The 15,085-nt window shown below is 42.0% G+C and overlaps 1 protein-coding gene across 1 annotated transcript in view; it reads right to left on the bottom strand.

Moving 5' to 3' along the window:
* DNAH10 (dynein axonemal heavy chain 10) overlaps nt 1-15,085 on the bottom strand; it is a 164,758-nt gene that overhangs the window by 49,286 nt on the left and 100,387 nt on the right. Inside the window, exons 40-48 of the mRNA XM_036765131.1 lie at nt 13,770-13,892; nt 11,829-11,963; nt 10,443-10,659; nt 9,168-9,287; nt 7,616-7,761; nt 6,118-6,270; nt 5,000-5,260; nt 4,637-4,809; nt 427-520 (exon numbers count right to left, since the gene is read on the bottom strand). Of these exons, the coding sequence (XP_036621026.1) occupies nt 427-520; nt 4,637-4,809; nt 5,000-5,260; nt 6,118-6,270; nt 7,616-7,761; nt 9,168-9,287; nt 10,443-10,659; nt 11,829-11,963; nt 13,770-13,892 (1,422 nt within the window). The remainder of the gene's footprint in view (nt 1-426; nt 521-4,636; nt 4,810-4,999; nt 5,261-6,117; nt 6,271-7,615; nt 7,762-9,167; nt 9,288-10,442; nt 10,660-11,828; nt 11,964-13,769; nt 13,893-15,085) is intronic.

The following is a 15,085-nucleotide window of genomic DNA, read 5'->3' as shown; positions in this document are numbered from 1 at the left end:
TATTACTATCTCCACTTTACAGATGAGGAAACTGAGGCTGAGAGAGATTAAGTGACTTGCCAAGGGTTATACAGCTATTAAGTGTCTTCAGACAAGATTGAAGATCAGACCTTGACTCCAACTCCTGCGCTCTCAACACTATGGCCATCTGGTTATCACTTCAAGCAGAATTTGGATGAATGTTTTGCCTGAGGCTTCAAATTTTTTTCCACTAGAAAAAGGTAATGTAGCCTTCCTGTACAGGCTTGTTTATCTTTATCACATGATTCTGAGTTGGTTGGTTGGTTTTTCAGTAATCCACATAATATCAAAAAAAAATCTTTCTTAAGTCCAGGTTTTTTGGCCTTTTACACTAATGCCTCAATACTGTGAATAAACTAGCACAGCTACAGTCTTATATTCATAACTGCATTTAGAGATACTAACCAAAATCTTGTCGTATTCGTTAATTAATCTGTCATGGAAAACTCTCAAACATTCATTTCTCCAGACTCTCACCATCTGTGCTACTGTCTGAAACCTGAATGATTAAAAGAACAGAAACAGCTTGGATATAGACTTGAGGAACAGAGCTCAAAAACATTCACTTTTACTAAAATGAGAAAATTTGAAATTTCAAAAAAACAGTTGGGAAGGGAGTTAATGATGAATTTCCTGTCTTTCATCTAGTTTAGCCTTTTCTGCACCATAGATCTTTTTGACAGTCCAGCAAAGCCTACAGACACCTCAGAAATACGGTTTTAAATGCATAAAATAAAATATGTAGGATTCCAAAGGTAACCAATTACATTGGAATATAGCTATCACAAAATTAAAAAGTTCCCAGACCCCAGATTAAGAATCTCTGCTCTAAGATTTAACATAAAGAGAACAATACTCAGAAACACTTTAATATTTTTCTGGGACAAAGAGTGATAAAATTCTTCCATTTCCCTTTATGGTCTAACAAATGAAATCTAACTCAACACATTTAGAAAATCTAGAATATTAACAATGAAACCCAAGCCTCAAGACCCATTGGTATGGGGCTCTCTCCTCACTGGTAGATACTGATTAATCAATGTCCCCACTCCTGTGTTATAGGCAGGCCAGAGTTGGCAAGAGCAAGAGAGAAGCATTCTTCTCCCTTCCCACTTCTTGACCTTCAAGATTCTTCTGGCTTCCAGCTATAAGAAAGAAAATCTGTGATGCCAACCTCTCTTTAGGTTGCTAAAGGGAGAGAAAGACTCTGGAAGAAGTTGACATAAGAGCAGCCGGAAATCATCATGTCGCTAACTACAGCTTGCTACACTAGAGGCTTTGGAGAATTTCCCCTTTGGGTAAGATCTAGGACTATCTCTCTCTTGGTTGAGCTGAGTTACCTCATTCCCAATGGGAGAGCTCTTTCAATCTTTATTTTTACTTTGGTATCAACCTAGATAAATTTCTTTGATATTTGTTATGTGTATTCATTGTGAAACTGGTACTTAGTTGGGACGGCTGTCAAGCCCTAGATTCCTTTCCTCCATTTATGAATAGAGATCAGGAGTTTAGTGTGAACCTTAAAAATTATATCCTCTAGATCAACAATATTTAATAAAACAAATATCATTCTAACCTGGTAACTGCTCCCTCTGAGGAGAGCAGGATGGTTGGCCTCTGACCCTGCCCCTAATGACAGAAATCAAAGTCTCCCTTGAATAAGGGTCAGAGAAGAAGACACTAGAGACCTATCTATCTATTCCAACCTGCCTGAGACACATCAAGATAGCCCTTCATAGAACACAAAAATCATAATAAAAATTATCTGCCATAAACCACCCTGCTTTAATTTAAAACATGTCCAAGTTTCCCCCGCCATGGTGTGAAAGTGACCCTGGATTCTTAGAAGACATGCCAGTAGAATGCAATATGCCCCACCAGTAGACAAGGACTGGCCTAGAATAGCCTACAATTTGAGGATCAGCCTATCTACCTCAAGTGAAAACAGTTCATTATCTGCCTAATGGCTGCAATGAAATGAGTTATTAGGTTACAAAGACCATACATTCACCAAGATGCAGTGACTCAGGTTGATGGAGGAGTCACACTGATGAAATCACAGTCCTTGAGGTGTTGAAATGGATTAAGAAGCATCATAGAGCTAGTCAAGCTAATCAACATCTCCATTTTCCAGGAATGGTGCTTTCCCATCTGCACCTTCGTTCTGATGCCTTCTCCTTCTCCCTCCCTCCCCCCCCCACCTCTCTCTCTCTCTCTCTCTCTCTCTCTCTCTCTCTCTCTCTCTCTCTCTCTCTCTGTCTCTCTCTCTCTCTATCTCTCTCTCTCTCTTTCTCTCTCTCTCTCTCTCTGTCTCTGTCTCCTCAAAAAGGACCATGACATTGAGGATATGCTGACATGAATTGCAGTTGACTGATTTGAGTGAGGGAGGGCTGCGCAGGGTCACTAGCCTCACTTTCTCCTCCAGAGCCATCTGGGTCTAGTGGCCAGATATTCACCAGGACGACTGAAGAGGGCCCAGGATGCAATGGGAGACCCTGGCCCTTTTAGGCCAAGGTCTTTTCAGGTTCTCCCTATGAGCTCCAGAGTGAAATGAGTTTAAGGTCTGGAAAGAGGAGGCTGGGGGGAGTGGTTTCAGCGAAGGCCTGAGTCAATAGCTTGGCGGTGAAGGATGAACAACAGCAGCAAGTGATGAGCTTAACCTGGGGTGGGGGGCAGGTCTTGTGGTGTGGGGTTGAAGCTAGGCATGGTAGCAGATGCAAAGCGTCTTCCAGAATACACGGAATATAGGTTAATAAGAATTTATTCACCTGGGGTCTTGCAAATCTAATAACCAAAGGGGCATGAGAGAGAGAGAAAATTGCCAACATACATCCACCAAGCTAGATACCATAGAAAATAATGACAATTTAGAAAGAATGGCAGTTAAGACACCGAGAAGTTCATAGGAGACAAAATCCAAGAAAAGAGCTAGCAGCAAAAGCTATGGTCCCAAGTGTCTATATTCAAATGGCCAAAGTTTAGGCAACCAGCAAGGAAAACTAGAGCTCCGAATATAAGGAGGCAAATTTCCTGGTCTGAATGATATGCATTATTCAAAAGAAACAGAGTAAGTGAAAAAGGAGAAGAGGGGTTATTAGAAAGGTACATCACGCAAGAACATCTAGGAGCCAGAGGTAAGAAGTATTCGGATGAAGCTCAGTGGAGGTCAAAACAGTAGTGATATTGTCATCGGGACACATTACAGAGCACCTGGACAGAAGGAGGAAATGGATGACTTCAGGAAACAGATTACAAGCCCATCACAGAGGCAGGATGATGGAGATTTTGATTATGTGAACACCTGATAGAGCACTTTTTCTCTGGAAGGTGTGTTCTCTGTCTCCCTCTCCCTATCTGTCTCTCCTTTTTCTCTTCTCTCTCTCTCTCTCTCTCTTTCTCTCTCGATCTCTCAATCTCTCTCTCTCTCTCTCTCTCTCTCCTCTCACTCCTTTCTCTCTTCTCTCTTCTTTTTTTTTTGCAGGGGGGAAGGCAGGGCAATTGGGGTTAAGTGACTTGCCCAAGGTCACACAACTAGTAAGTGTGTAAAGTGTATGAGGTCACATTTGAACTCAGGTCCTCCTGACTCCAGGGCCGATGCTCTACTCACTGTGCCATCTAACTGCCCCTCTTCTTTCTTCTCTATCTCTTCTCTCCCTCTCATCATTCTCTCTCTTCTCTCTCCTTTCTCTCTTCTCTTCCTATCCTTTCTCTTTCCTTTGTCTCCTCTTATTCTTCTCTCTTCTCTCTTCTCTCTTCTCTCTCTCTCTCTCTCTCTCTCTCTCTCTCTCTCTCTCTCTCTCTCTCTCTCCCTCTCTCTCTCTCTCTCCTCAATTCTTAGGTTGCCTCTTTCTCTGCCAAAAAGAATGGCCTTTGGACTAAAAGAGAAAACAAAAATGCTAATAGGGAGTCACTTGGTTAACTAGCATTTATTAGGCACCTACTGTGTGCCATAAGACACTGTGCTAAGAGCTGGGGATACACAGAAACATTTTTAAAAACTCCAAAAACCCAACCCCTATTCTCATAGTCATATAAGGATGAGAATATGCTAAAAATTATGCACAGACAAGATGTGGACTGGATAAAAAAGGTGATCAACAGAGGGCCTGCATTAAGATAAATGAGAACTGGGAAAGACTTCTTAGCTGGGACTTGAAGGAAGCCAGGGAAGCTAGGAGGAAGAGGAAGAGGAGGAAGAGGAGGAGGAGGAGGAGGAGGAGGAAGAGGAGGAAGAAGGGGAGGAAGGGGAGGAAGTGGTGTGGTGGTGGTGGTGAGGAAGGAGAGAATTTCAAGCACAGGAAACAACAGCCAGTAAAAATGATCAGAGTCAGGAGATGGAATACAGAGGAAGAACAAGGAGGCCACTGTCGCTGTATGGAAGGGTGTGTGGAGAGGAGCAAGGCATAAGAAGATTGGAAAGGTAGGAAGGGGTCAGGTTAAGAAAGGCTTTAAACACCAAATAGAAGATGGAATACATTTGATCCTGGAGGTAATAGGAAGCCACTGGAGTTTGTTGAATGCAGGGAGGGGAAGGGATATGGTGACTCCCCTCCTCAAGGGGAGCTGGTCAAACCACAAAAGAGCCCCAGGTGCAAGTGACACCACATAAGCTTACCGTTCTGGGTTGGTGAGGACGAGGCCATTGAATACTCGAGAGAGATCTCGGAGGTTAAAGATGTAATGAAACTTGGAGGGTGTGGGAGGAAGGTCCTGGACAATCATTTGGTAAAGCTGTAGCGTGCAGGAGGTCATCAAGTCACTTACAGCTGGGATGCCCTCTGCAAACACCTACAAAGTGAAACCACCAGAAGTAACTGGACAAGGAGGAGGATACAGTGAAAAAGGAAAGGGTGCCAGGCATTTGGGTTGTAGGAGAGGGACTCTCATCAAAGAGCCCTTTGAAGGTTATAATTTAACTCATCGCAAGTTACTGTCAAATAACACTTTAGCTTGAGTTTCTAATTTACATTCAAATTACCTGGGTATGGCCTTTCAAGATGGAGGCATAAATTAAACTCAAAGACTCTTCCGAAGGAAATGGCACGTTGAAAACATTGAAGAGAGAAATAAATCTTGGGTCAACTTCATTCCGACCTCCTCCAGCCTTTCCCATTGCAGCAATGAATCCGAGGTCTCGAAGGACTTTACAATTCATCTCCTTCCCACGGTCATACAGGAAACCCTTCTCCAAAAGGAGCTTCAGCAAAGCAATAGGCTGCTGTGTGCCATACTCATCAACCTTGTTTTTTAGAAGAAAATAATCCATCACCTGATCGATCAATAAGCATTTATTAAGTGCTTACTGTGCGCCAGACACTGCGCTGGCCCTTGGGGACGGAAACTCAAAAATGAAACAGTCCCTGCCCTCAAGAAGCTTACATTCTATCTTGGAAAATATATTGTCATAGATCTCGGCTGTGTGCTTACCCTATCAGGGAAATAGAATTTTTCCAAAGTGGGTTCCCAGCATCTGTGTAATTTTAAATGCTAGACAGGGCAGGGATGTACCGATAACAGATCTCTCAGAAAAAAAATAACGTACACACAACATATTTTTAAGTTTAATTTGTATTATTAATATTTTCTCAATAATTTTCTTAAGTCTATGAAGTCAACAAAGCAAGCCCTGATTTGAAGCATCTGCTGATTTCCAAGATGTAAATGATCACTTCAAAAATGTAACAATTAGCATTCCTGAGTTGGTTTGAGCTGGCTCCAGCACACTCCTACACAAACTTTGCCAAAGAGCCCAAAACCAGTAATATCCTTATTGTGTATAGTAAAGGTCCCCCTCCCTAGACAGGGCAATTAGGACCTTGTAGGTCTAAGTGGGTAGGAACTGTGCCTATATTCAGGAAGCAAGCAAGGATGGAAGGAAAGGCAATGAATTATTATTTCAAGTTGCAGAAGAGTTTGAATTCACTTATTGACACATCGTTATTCAATTTGACCACTATTCTTCTTTAAGAAAGTAAACAGAGTATGCAGAGAAATTAAAAAAATAAAAACAACCCAGTAACCATCCTGGAACTTCCAAATAAGAGTATACACTTCATGAAGGCTATTGGCATGTTCTCAATGAAATCCTTAAGTTACCTTGGGCATATTCATATCATCCATGAACACCAGGAGACGTTTCCCCATGGGTGGTCCATAAGTGTCTTTAGTTCTCTTCTCAACATTTGCCTCCAAATTCCTTTGAATATCCATGGATGTGGTACGGGAAGAGAAATTAACGATGAGCACAATCTGAATTGGAGATAGTGTCAGAGATAGGAAGCTATTGTGATTAGTGTAATGAGTCAACCACAAAAATGCAAATAAGTTTCAATCTATTTTATTAATTTAACAATTTTCAAACTTAAACCTTTTTCAACTCACTGAAAATGTTTATTGAATCAACTTCACTGTGCTTTAAGGCGTGAGTCATGCCTTTTCCCTGAAAGGCAGGTCTTGTCTGCCAATCTTCAAAGTCAGCCGGTTTCTACATATGGGCCTTGGAAGCAGCACAGTCAATTCAATACAATTCAAAAAAAATCATTTATTAAGTACCTACCATGCAAAATGTACAGTGGTAGCCACTAAGGAGACAAAGATAAAAACAAAACAGTCCCTTCCCTCAAGGAGCTTACATTCTACTTTAATGAAAAGAGAATTGAAAGAGTCAAGATAACTTCTCAGCCTATGCATATTTTTACAAGATTACCGCTATCCATGAAAACTAAACATGGCAGACTCTGCCATTCCTGCATATGGCCATAACCTCCTCGCATTCTACCTCTCTCTATGCTTCACTCTGGCTAAACCTATTTTTGTCCTCTTCATGACCTCCAATCCCTCCAACTCTAAGTACTTTCTCAGGTCCTGCCCATTCTCCACCTTTTCTGCTCCTATTCACATGATGCTGAACGGAACTGAAAGAAGTCTTACAACCATGCTTACTGGGTACACTAAATTTTGTTGCTGTCGGGAAGAAGTGAGTAGAAACTGCCAAATGGGAAGAAAAAAGATGTGGCTGAACCTGGGCAGCAACCCCTGCATTCCAAAGGTAGGAGCCTGGGAGAAAGGAATACTTTTTCCCCTTTTAGGCTTTACTTCCTACCTTAGACCTACTCCCAGAAAAGGCTGCATCAATAAAGAATGAGGTGAAGTCCTCTGCTAAGAGGCAAGGGGGAGAAGGCATGGGTGTCTTGAGAAGGAAAGAGAAGGCTTGGAACAATTTCTGTGGGGAGTGTGACATACAGTCAGTCAGAGAGGAGTAAGTGAAAAATCAAACAGCAGTGACATTTAGATAATATAAATTTGTATTTGATTTAGTCAGCACAGTTCTGTGACTTCTCCCAGGGAATTCAGTAGTATGCAAAAAAGCAGCAGAGAAGACACATATAGAAGGGTGGAGAGGCAAAGACTTACAAAAGGGTTAGTCTGAGTACTTTATAAGGAAGGAAAAGGCAAAATGTATAAAAGAATTAGAAATAACAGATTAACGAGCTAATATGTGATCAAATGAGTTAAATAAGTTAAAAAGCCTTTTCTATAAATATTTAAGAGCTAGAGAAATATTGACTGTTATTAATTAAACACAAGGACTTACATTGAGGTCTTGGTTCAGATTCTTTAGGAAGTTCAGAGTAGTGGCTGTCTTAGAGGTACCAGATTCACCCACAAAAATAACAGGGTGCTTAATTTTAACCATCTGTTCCAGCAACCAGGTTGTACGGGTGGTATCCACTGTGTGAACTATGAAACATTTAAGAATTCATTTAAAATGCAATGGATTGAACATATAGCAACCTAGAGTTGATTTACTGGGGAACAAAAGACCTTGACAACCTCCTCTAATTCAGATACATAACTCAGGCTCTGGGCTCCACTAAGTTCTAGAAATGTTTGTTTTCAATTGCATTGGTCACTCAGATTTTAACCCTGGTTGATCACTGAGAATACAGATGTACTTTCAAAATACACAACATGCTGAAATCCAAATGTATAAAACAGAACAATTTGAGGAATGATTATTTACCCCATAGAAGTATTCATCACCTACTTTTCCTCCAAATAAATAGCAATAGTGCCCTGATCCTGCAGTCCAAATTCCCAAATGGATATGGCCTCATCGACATTAGTATTCTCCTCCAATGATGCAGATCACAGCCAATCCACACCTGCCCATTTTGTTGAACTCCTGTCCATGTTCTCCTATTCGTTCAAACCCAACATGCTGGAGGACTTTTTCAACTTCTCCAGACATCCTGAAGATGCCAGCATGGCATTCTGGCTGTCCACAAGCCATTCTTCACCCTTGTTGTGTGGCCAACCCGTTTCCTCTTCCTCTTCTCCATCTCCCTGTCCCATCCTTTCTTCTCGTTCTTCCACAGCCTGCCCTCACAGCCTCCGTGGTGTGCTTCTCCATTGCTCTCAGGGTCACATTTCATTTTAGTGCTTTGAAGACCCTGGTATTCCATACCTTGCTGCCACCTGTTTAATGCTGGCTAGTTCAATTTTAAAATTTGAGTTGCACAATTCTTAGGGAAACAATTATTCCATAAAGAAAGTTACACTGGGCATCATTAAAGAAACCAATTCTAGAGGCTTCTGGTCTGTAGTTCCAACTTACTTCATTTGTTTCCATTAGCACTGGACAGCACAGTGGAACCACAGCTCCTACACTTGTCAAAGATGGCAGGAACCAAGGGATATACATGAGGCTGGCCAGGGAGGTTCACTGGGAACCCCACCACCATCATCTTTGTCTGTTCTGTGCCCCCTCCTATGATACTGAGAATGATGGTACCTGGCTGATAAATATAGGGCAAGAAGACACCACTGCCTCAAAGAGTTTGTCCTTTATTAAAACATAATAACCAGGGGCAGCTGGGTAGCACCAAGGATATAGCACTGTCCCTGGCAGGAGGACCTGAGTTCAAATCCAGTCTCAGATACTTACTAGCTGTGTGGCCCAGGACAAGTCACTTAACCCCAATTGCCTCCAAAACAAAATGATAACCATTTGGGAGTCAATACTAAACCATGCTCACCACAATTTCTGTTGGCCAAACCTCTGAAAGGAATTCAAAAGGATGCCTTTCTCTCCCATATTAAACAGGATAATCAAATATTCTCATGCTTATTCTATTCTCACTTACCCAGGATGTCAATAAATTTCTGCGCTGGGTTATGAATGTACTCTGGAACTAATTTATTCCATGGGATCCACATCTTCCGTTTGCCATCAAAATGAAAGTCATACAGTGTTGGAAGCTGACCTAAAACAAACGGCATATGGTTCAGCTACAGAACACTGAAATTCAAGTGAGTTCCAGCATTTGTTGGAGATGGAGTCAAGTACAGTTGGCCAAAATTATCCATTGTCATGAACCACCTTAAGATCATCTTAAAATCACTTTAGATTTCAAAAGTGTCAGACAAGTGGCGAATCTTCATCAGTCAAAGGAGTTTCTACCACAAGAGATCCCGAACAAGGAAATCATAGGTGTTTGAATGAAGACCGAGAGGTGCCAAGACCCCATTCTAAGTAGATATGCAAGCTCAAATCTTTCAGAAAAACAATTACACCTCAATGAATAGCAGCCCTCACATGAGACATCTGCTTTCACGGGTGGAATGAAAAGTCTTGACACAATGGTTACAATGGTTTCCTGCAGGTTTTTCCATCAAAGCTCTACTTTGCATTTTTCCATGAAAATTCTATGCAAAGAGGAAATCTTGGTGGTGTAAAAACAAAAGATTATGAATAAAAATTGACTTATAAAAAAGAAGAAAAACCAAGCCTAGCTATGTAGTTGGGCAAAAGGAAGTTACCATGGAACTCAAAGACACAGCTAGGAAAGGATGAAGGAGAAACGATCCAAAGTCGGCAGGAATATGAAAAGTTCAAATAGCTGCTGAAGACTAAAGTACCACCTTAGCTAAATCAACGGATCGATCAATCTACAAGCACTTATTAAGCAGCCTGCTGTGAGTTAGACACTGTGCAAGACAAAAGGGGATGTTCTCTGCCCAAGTCTTCAGGTTGGGGAAAGGGAGAAAGAGAGGAGGACAACATGAAGCTTGGAATCTCCAAGACCCGTAAAATGAAGGGATTTGATTTCACCAGGAACGTACTACAATTACACAGTCCACAACCAAACTCCTTTTTCTTTTGGTCCAGATCTGTGATTTCATCAGTGCGAGGAACTTACATACTCCCTGACTCAGATCGCCAACCGTTCTGTGACTCACAGTCTTTGAGCAGAGCCTCAGGCACTGAAAGGTTAAGTGATAAGTGCCCTGGGTCCCCCAGCTAATGTGTGTTAGTAGCCAGGGTCCCCGGACTCCAAGGCTGCCGATCTCTATCCACCATGCCACAAATAATATCAAGGCCACATATAGGAGAATGGGTCAAACCGGCCAACACCAACCTGGCAGTTCACCAGGTCTGGCCCAGACGTTCTCATCGGTTACTGTTGACATGGAGGAAACCCGTTTAACGCATTCATCAAATTTCAGTCTGCCATCATCCAGGAGAGAGGCCCCCAAGGAGCAGTAGAGAGCCTCCAAGAAGTAGCATTCCAAGAGTTCTGATTCTTCTATTTCTGTCTCAAGCAAGGCATCCAACATCTTGGTTAACTGAGTCACCTAGTGCGCAGAATAAGGGAAAGCCCATGTTTATCATTATCATCATCCTCCTTGACTTCTATTTACTCGTATGTGACCCACATATCCAATCTGTTGTCAAATGCCATAATTTTTACTTTGACACCATCCTATACATGTCCCCTTCTCTCCACTCATGCAGCCACGAGTGTCTTATATGTGCCCTTATCACCTCTTGCCTAAACTACTACAATAGCCTCAAACCTAGTTTCCCTGCCTCAGGTTTCCTCCCACTCTAGTTCATCCTCCATTCAGCTATCAAAGTGATTTTCCTGAAATGCAAATGTGATCATGTCACCTTCCCTACTCAATAAACTTCAATTATCACCAGGATCAAATAAAGTCCCCATTTGGACCCTTCCTACCCTTCCAGTCTTCTTGTACTCTACCTCCCTTGATGTACTCTATGGTCCAGCCACACTAGTCTACTCGCTATTCCTCATTTAGGACAACCCATAACATCTATCCCCATGGATTAGCACTGGCTGTTCCTCATGCCCAGAATGCTCTCCCTCTTCACCTCCACATTCCTTCAAGTCTCCCATCAAACTTCACCTTCTGCAGAAGACTTTTGCAGTTCCTCCCCAATCCCAGCTACTAGAGCCTTCTCTCTGAGATTTGTAGTTGAGTCATTTTTAGTACATGTCTGATGCTTCATGAACCCATTTAGAGTTTTCTTGGCAAAGACATTGGAGTGGTTTGCCATTTCTGTCTTCAGCTTATTTTATAGATGAGAAAATCAAGGCAAAAAAGGTGAAGTGACTTGCCCAGGGTCACACAGCTAGTATGTATCTGAGGCTGGATTTGAACTCAGGAAGATTCTCCTGACTTCAGACCTGGCACTCTATCCACTGCACCACCTAGCTGCCCATTTGGCTCCTCCCCATCCTTTAAAGACCAAGAAAAAGTCTAAATCCCCTAGGGAAACTTCCCTGATCCCTCTGGTTGGTGATGAGCTCACTAATTGCATGGATCCTTTCATAGTTAGTGTCTTCTCCCCCTCCTAGACTGTAAGCCCCTAGAGGGTGTTCATTGTACCTTAGCCCCATTCCTTATTTCTACCAGGACCTAGGACAGATCCCTCCCTACACACAGGAGGCTGACACTAGGTGTTGATGGGGAGGATAAGGAATAGCATGACACTCTCCTACCATATTTAGGTCTGTCTGAGGCACTATGGTCTTGAGTTTCTCTCCTTGCCTGCCATCGAGCATTCCCTCCACAATCATGTCAATGAGGTAGGGGACGTACTTCTTGAAGAACTGCTGCAGATCTTTCTGCTCTTGCTGGAAGAAAACACCATTCCCATATGTCATCAAGGGCTGCTGCCTCACCAGACCACCAGGTAATAGAGATTTTATTATAATTTTTTAAATGATCAAAAGACAGGTAGAAGCTGCTTCTCCTGGATCTGGTGAAATCTGAGCAGTGGGTAAATTGTAAGGCTTTGGGGAAAGGGCAGGGCCACTGCAGAAAGGACCTTCTTCTCACAAGGGCACTATTACACACCACTGAGGCATGTATTCAAAGGCACTCCTATTCTGGGTAAGCCAGTTACGGTAGGAATCAAATCCTGATTCCAACTGATGATTGCAAATATTTGAAAATATTTTCTTTGGCAATGCTTTTGTATATAAAAAAGCCTGTCAACCAAGAGCTTTTAGCCTCAGATCCATGAGCTTTTTTAAATATGATAACTCTATCTCAATATAATTGGTTGCCTTTGTAAGTCTATGTATTTTATGTTATGCATTTAAATCCATTGTTCTGGGGAGCATGGGCCTCACCAGACTGCCCAAGGGGTCTAAGACACAAAAAAGGCTAAGAACTCATGCTCTATTATAACAAGGAAGCAAGATAATTTCATTGAAGAGAATACAAAATGTGGGACAGAACACTCCATTCAAGCCCTACTTTTGAGATCCAGGACCATTCTCATTGTCAGCTTCTTCATCAATAAAACGGGGATAAGAAGACCTGCCCTACTTACCAAACGAGTTGTAAGAATTTAATGAGACATCAGAGATGAAACTAACTTATTAAAATGTAAATCACTACATAAACATAAGATGTCATTATCATACATCAAATAATGGCCCTATATTATGCCTAATAAATATAGAAATATGTTTACTTAATAGGGAATAGGGATGGGTTCTGGACCCATGATTTTACTGGTATAGTCAGTCAGTCAACACACGTTTATTTAAGGCCTCCCATTGTATCTGGCGCCATCTCCAGTCATCCTGATCTGGACCCAGATGGCTCCAGAAGAGAAAGTGAGGCTGGTAACTTTGCACAGCCCTCCCTCACTTAAATCCGGTTCACTTGCATGTCATGGCATCACCTCCCTGATGTCATGGTCCTCTTTGAGAACAAGGGACAAAGAACAACTACATGCCAAGCACAGGGAATTTAAAGAAAGGCCAAAGATAGTCCCTGCCCTCCATGGGCTCATACTCTGATAAGGGGAGTCAACATGTAAATAAATAGATATGGACAAGATACACATAGTCAATGGAAGGTCATCTGAAAGGGGAAGACATTAGTAGCTAGAAGAGCCAAGAAATGCCTCCTGAAGAACATGGCATTTGAACTGAATCTCAAAAGAGGCCAGGAAAACTAAGAAGCAGAAATAAGGGGGCAGCCAGTTCAAAGGCATGGAAGTGGGAGAGTTTCATGTATATGAGTTTCCCAGGTGAGGAAACTCCCTCTCCCAGTGTGGATCTGTGTCTCCTCTGAAATGTATCTTAGGCAGAGAGATGACCAAAAAACTGAGAGATTAAGGGACTTATCTAAGGTCACACAACTAGGATGGGTCAGAGGTAGGACTCAAATCCAGGTCTTATTGGCTTCAAGGCCAACTTTCTGTCTATTATGATGCCTCTACGTCTGCCTGCTTAATAATCACAGTGGTAAACTGTCCTCACCCAAGTCATTGGTAAAACCATCAGATAATATGGGGTCTAAGACACAGTCCTGAGGCATTCCACAAAATGTCCACCCTTTACCAGCACTTTTGGAATACCAAAGCTCAACACAGTTGTGAGTTCGGCTCAGTTGTTTGGCTCTCATTTAGCAATAATGTTTACCTTGTTGTGGATCTGGTTAACCCACATCATCCAGAAAGGTTCGTATTTCAGGTTTTTAGGATCAACATAAACCATCCCACATCGGGAGACAGTGGCAGGGGAAGCATACTGTAAGTCCCCAACCTGAAGAAAAAGAAAGAGAGAGAGAGAGAGAGAGAGAGAGAGGAAGGAAGAAAAAAAAAGCTGTTACACAGTGTTCATGCAACAATTGAGGTTAGTGCCTGTGGAATGTCTAGCAACCCAGAAATCTGACTACTGTCACCTCATGTGCAAACACTTTTCAGTTTCAAATGAACTCATTTACTACTCAATGCAATTCAATAGACATTGATTCAGCATGGATGCCAAGCCATAGGATGGACCTTCCCTCTATGATCTGATACCGGCTAACTCCCAGGACCGGGGGACTTTCTTTGACGGCCACATGACTTTCATTTCAGCAGGCCTCAAAGACAGGCAAAGGGTCATGACCCAGTATTGAAGACTCCAAACCAATGGAGCCCAGACCAGCAAGCACCAATGGAGCAAGCGTTTACTGTGGCTGGGGCCTCATGGTGAAGGTACAAAGATAAAGTGAAAAAACACCCCGGCCTTCAACAATCTTGCATTCTCTTGGACTGACATATCCTTGAAGAAGGTAAACAAATGATTATTTCTCTCATGTTAATAATGAATTACTATTGGGGAGATCCAGAATTTTTATGCTTCCTATTTCCTCATTTGGATGTTAAGTCAAAGCTTAGTTCTCCGAAGAGCAGGGCTGATGAGATGAAATCTTGGGCAAGACTCACCCAACTGGGAAAGTTTAGGTCTGTTAAAAAGGTAGAGAGATTTTAGTTTAGTCTAGGTTCTAGTCAAACAGGTCAGAGTGGAGGCAGATCTACTTTGTCTAGATTGCTCTAGGCAGGGATGGTCTGGGTAGAGATAAATATCTTTGTCTAAGACTGAATGATCAAAGTCATGGTCCCCCTCCCTGCCTCTCATTAGAATAAGCCCAACTCTTATAATAATATTCATTCTCTCATTAGTTGTTAACCAATCAGAGTTTACAACTGCTGATCAGGAACACTCACCCTTCCAAGGGCATGTAAGCATCAAGAAGCCCCCATGAGGGGTCTTTGGTTTATAAGAAACAACCAAATAACTATCCTTTTATTAATTATTCATTAGCCATAATTAATAAAATGATTCATTACCCAGAAATTATGTCTCTCAAACATTTCATGCATCACAAAGGCCTTAGATTTGTGGTCAAAGGGCCAAGAGCTTTTGACTTTGATAGGAAAATATTCCTAAAAATTGAACTGCATCAATAA

Source organism: Trichosurus vulpecula, chromosome 1 (assembly GCF_011100635.1).
Source record: "Trichosurus vulpecula isolate mTriVul1 chromosome 1, mTriVul1.pri, whole genome shotgun sequence".
Taxonomy (NCBI): domain Eukaryota; kingdom Metazoa; phylum Chordata; class Mammalia; order Diprotodontia; family Phalangeridae; genus Trichosurus; species Trichosurus vulpecula.
Note: the sequence above shows the minus strand (reverse complement) of the source record. Positions and strands in the feature narration are given on the sequence as shown.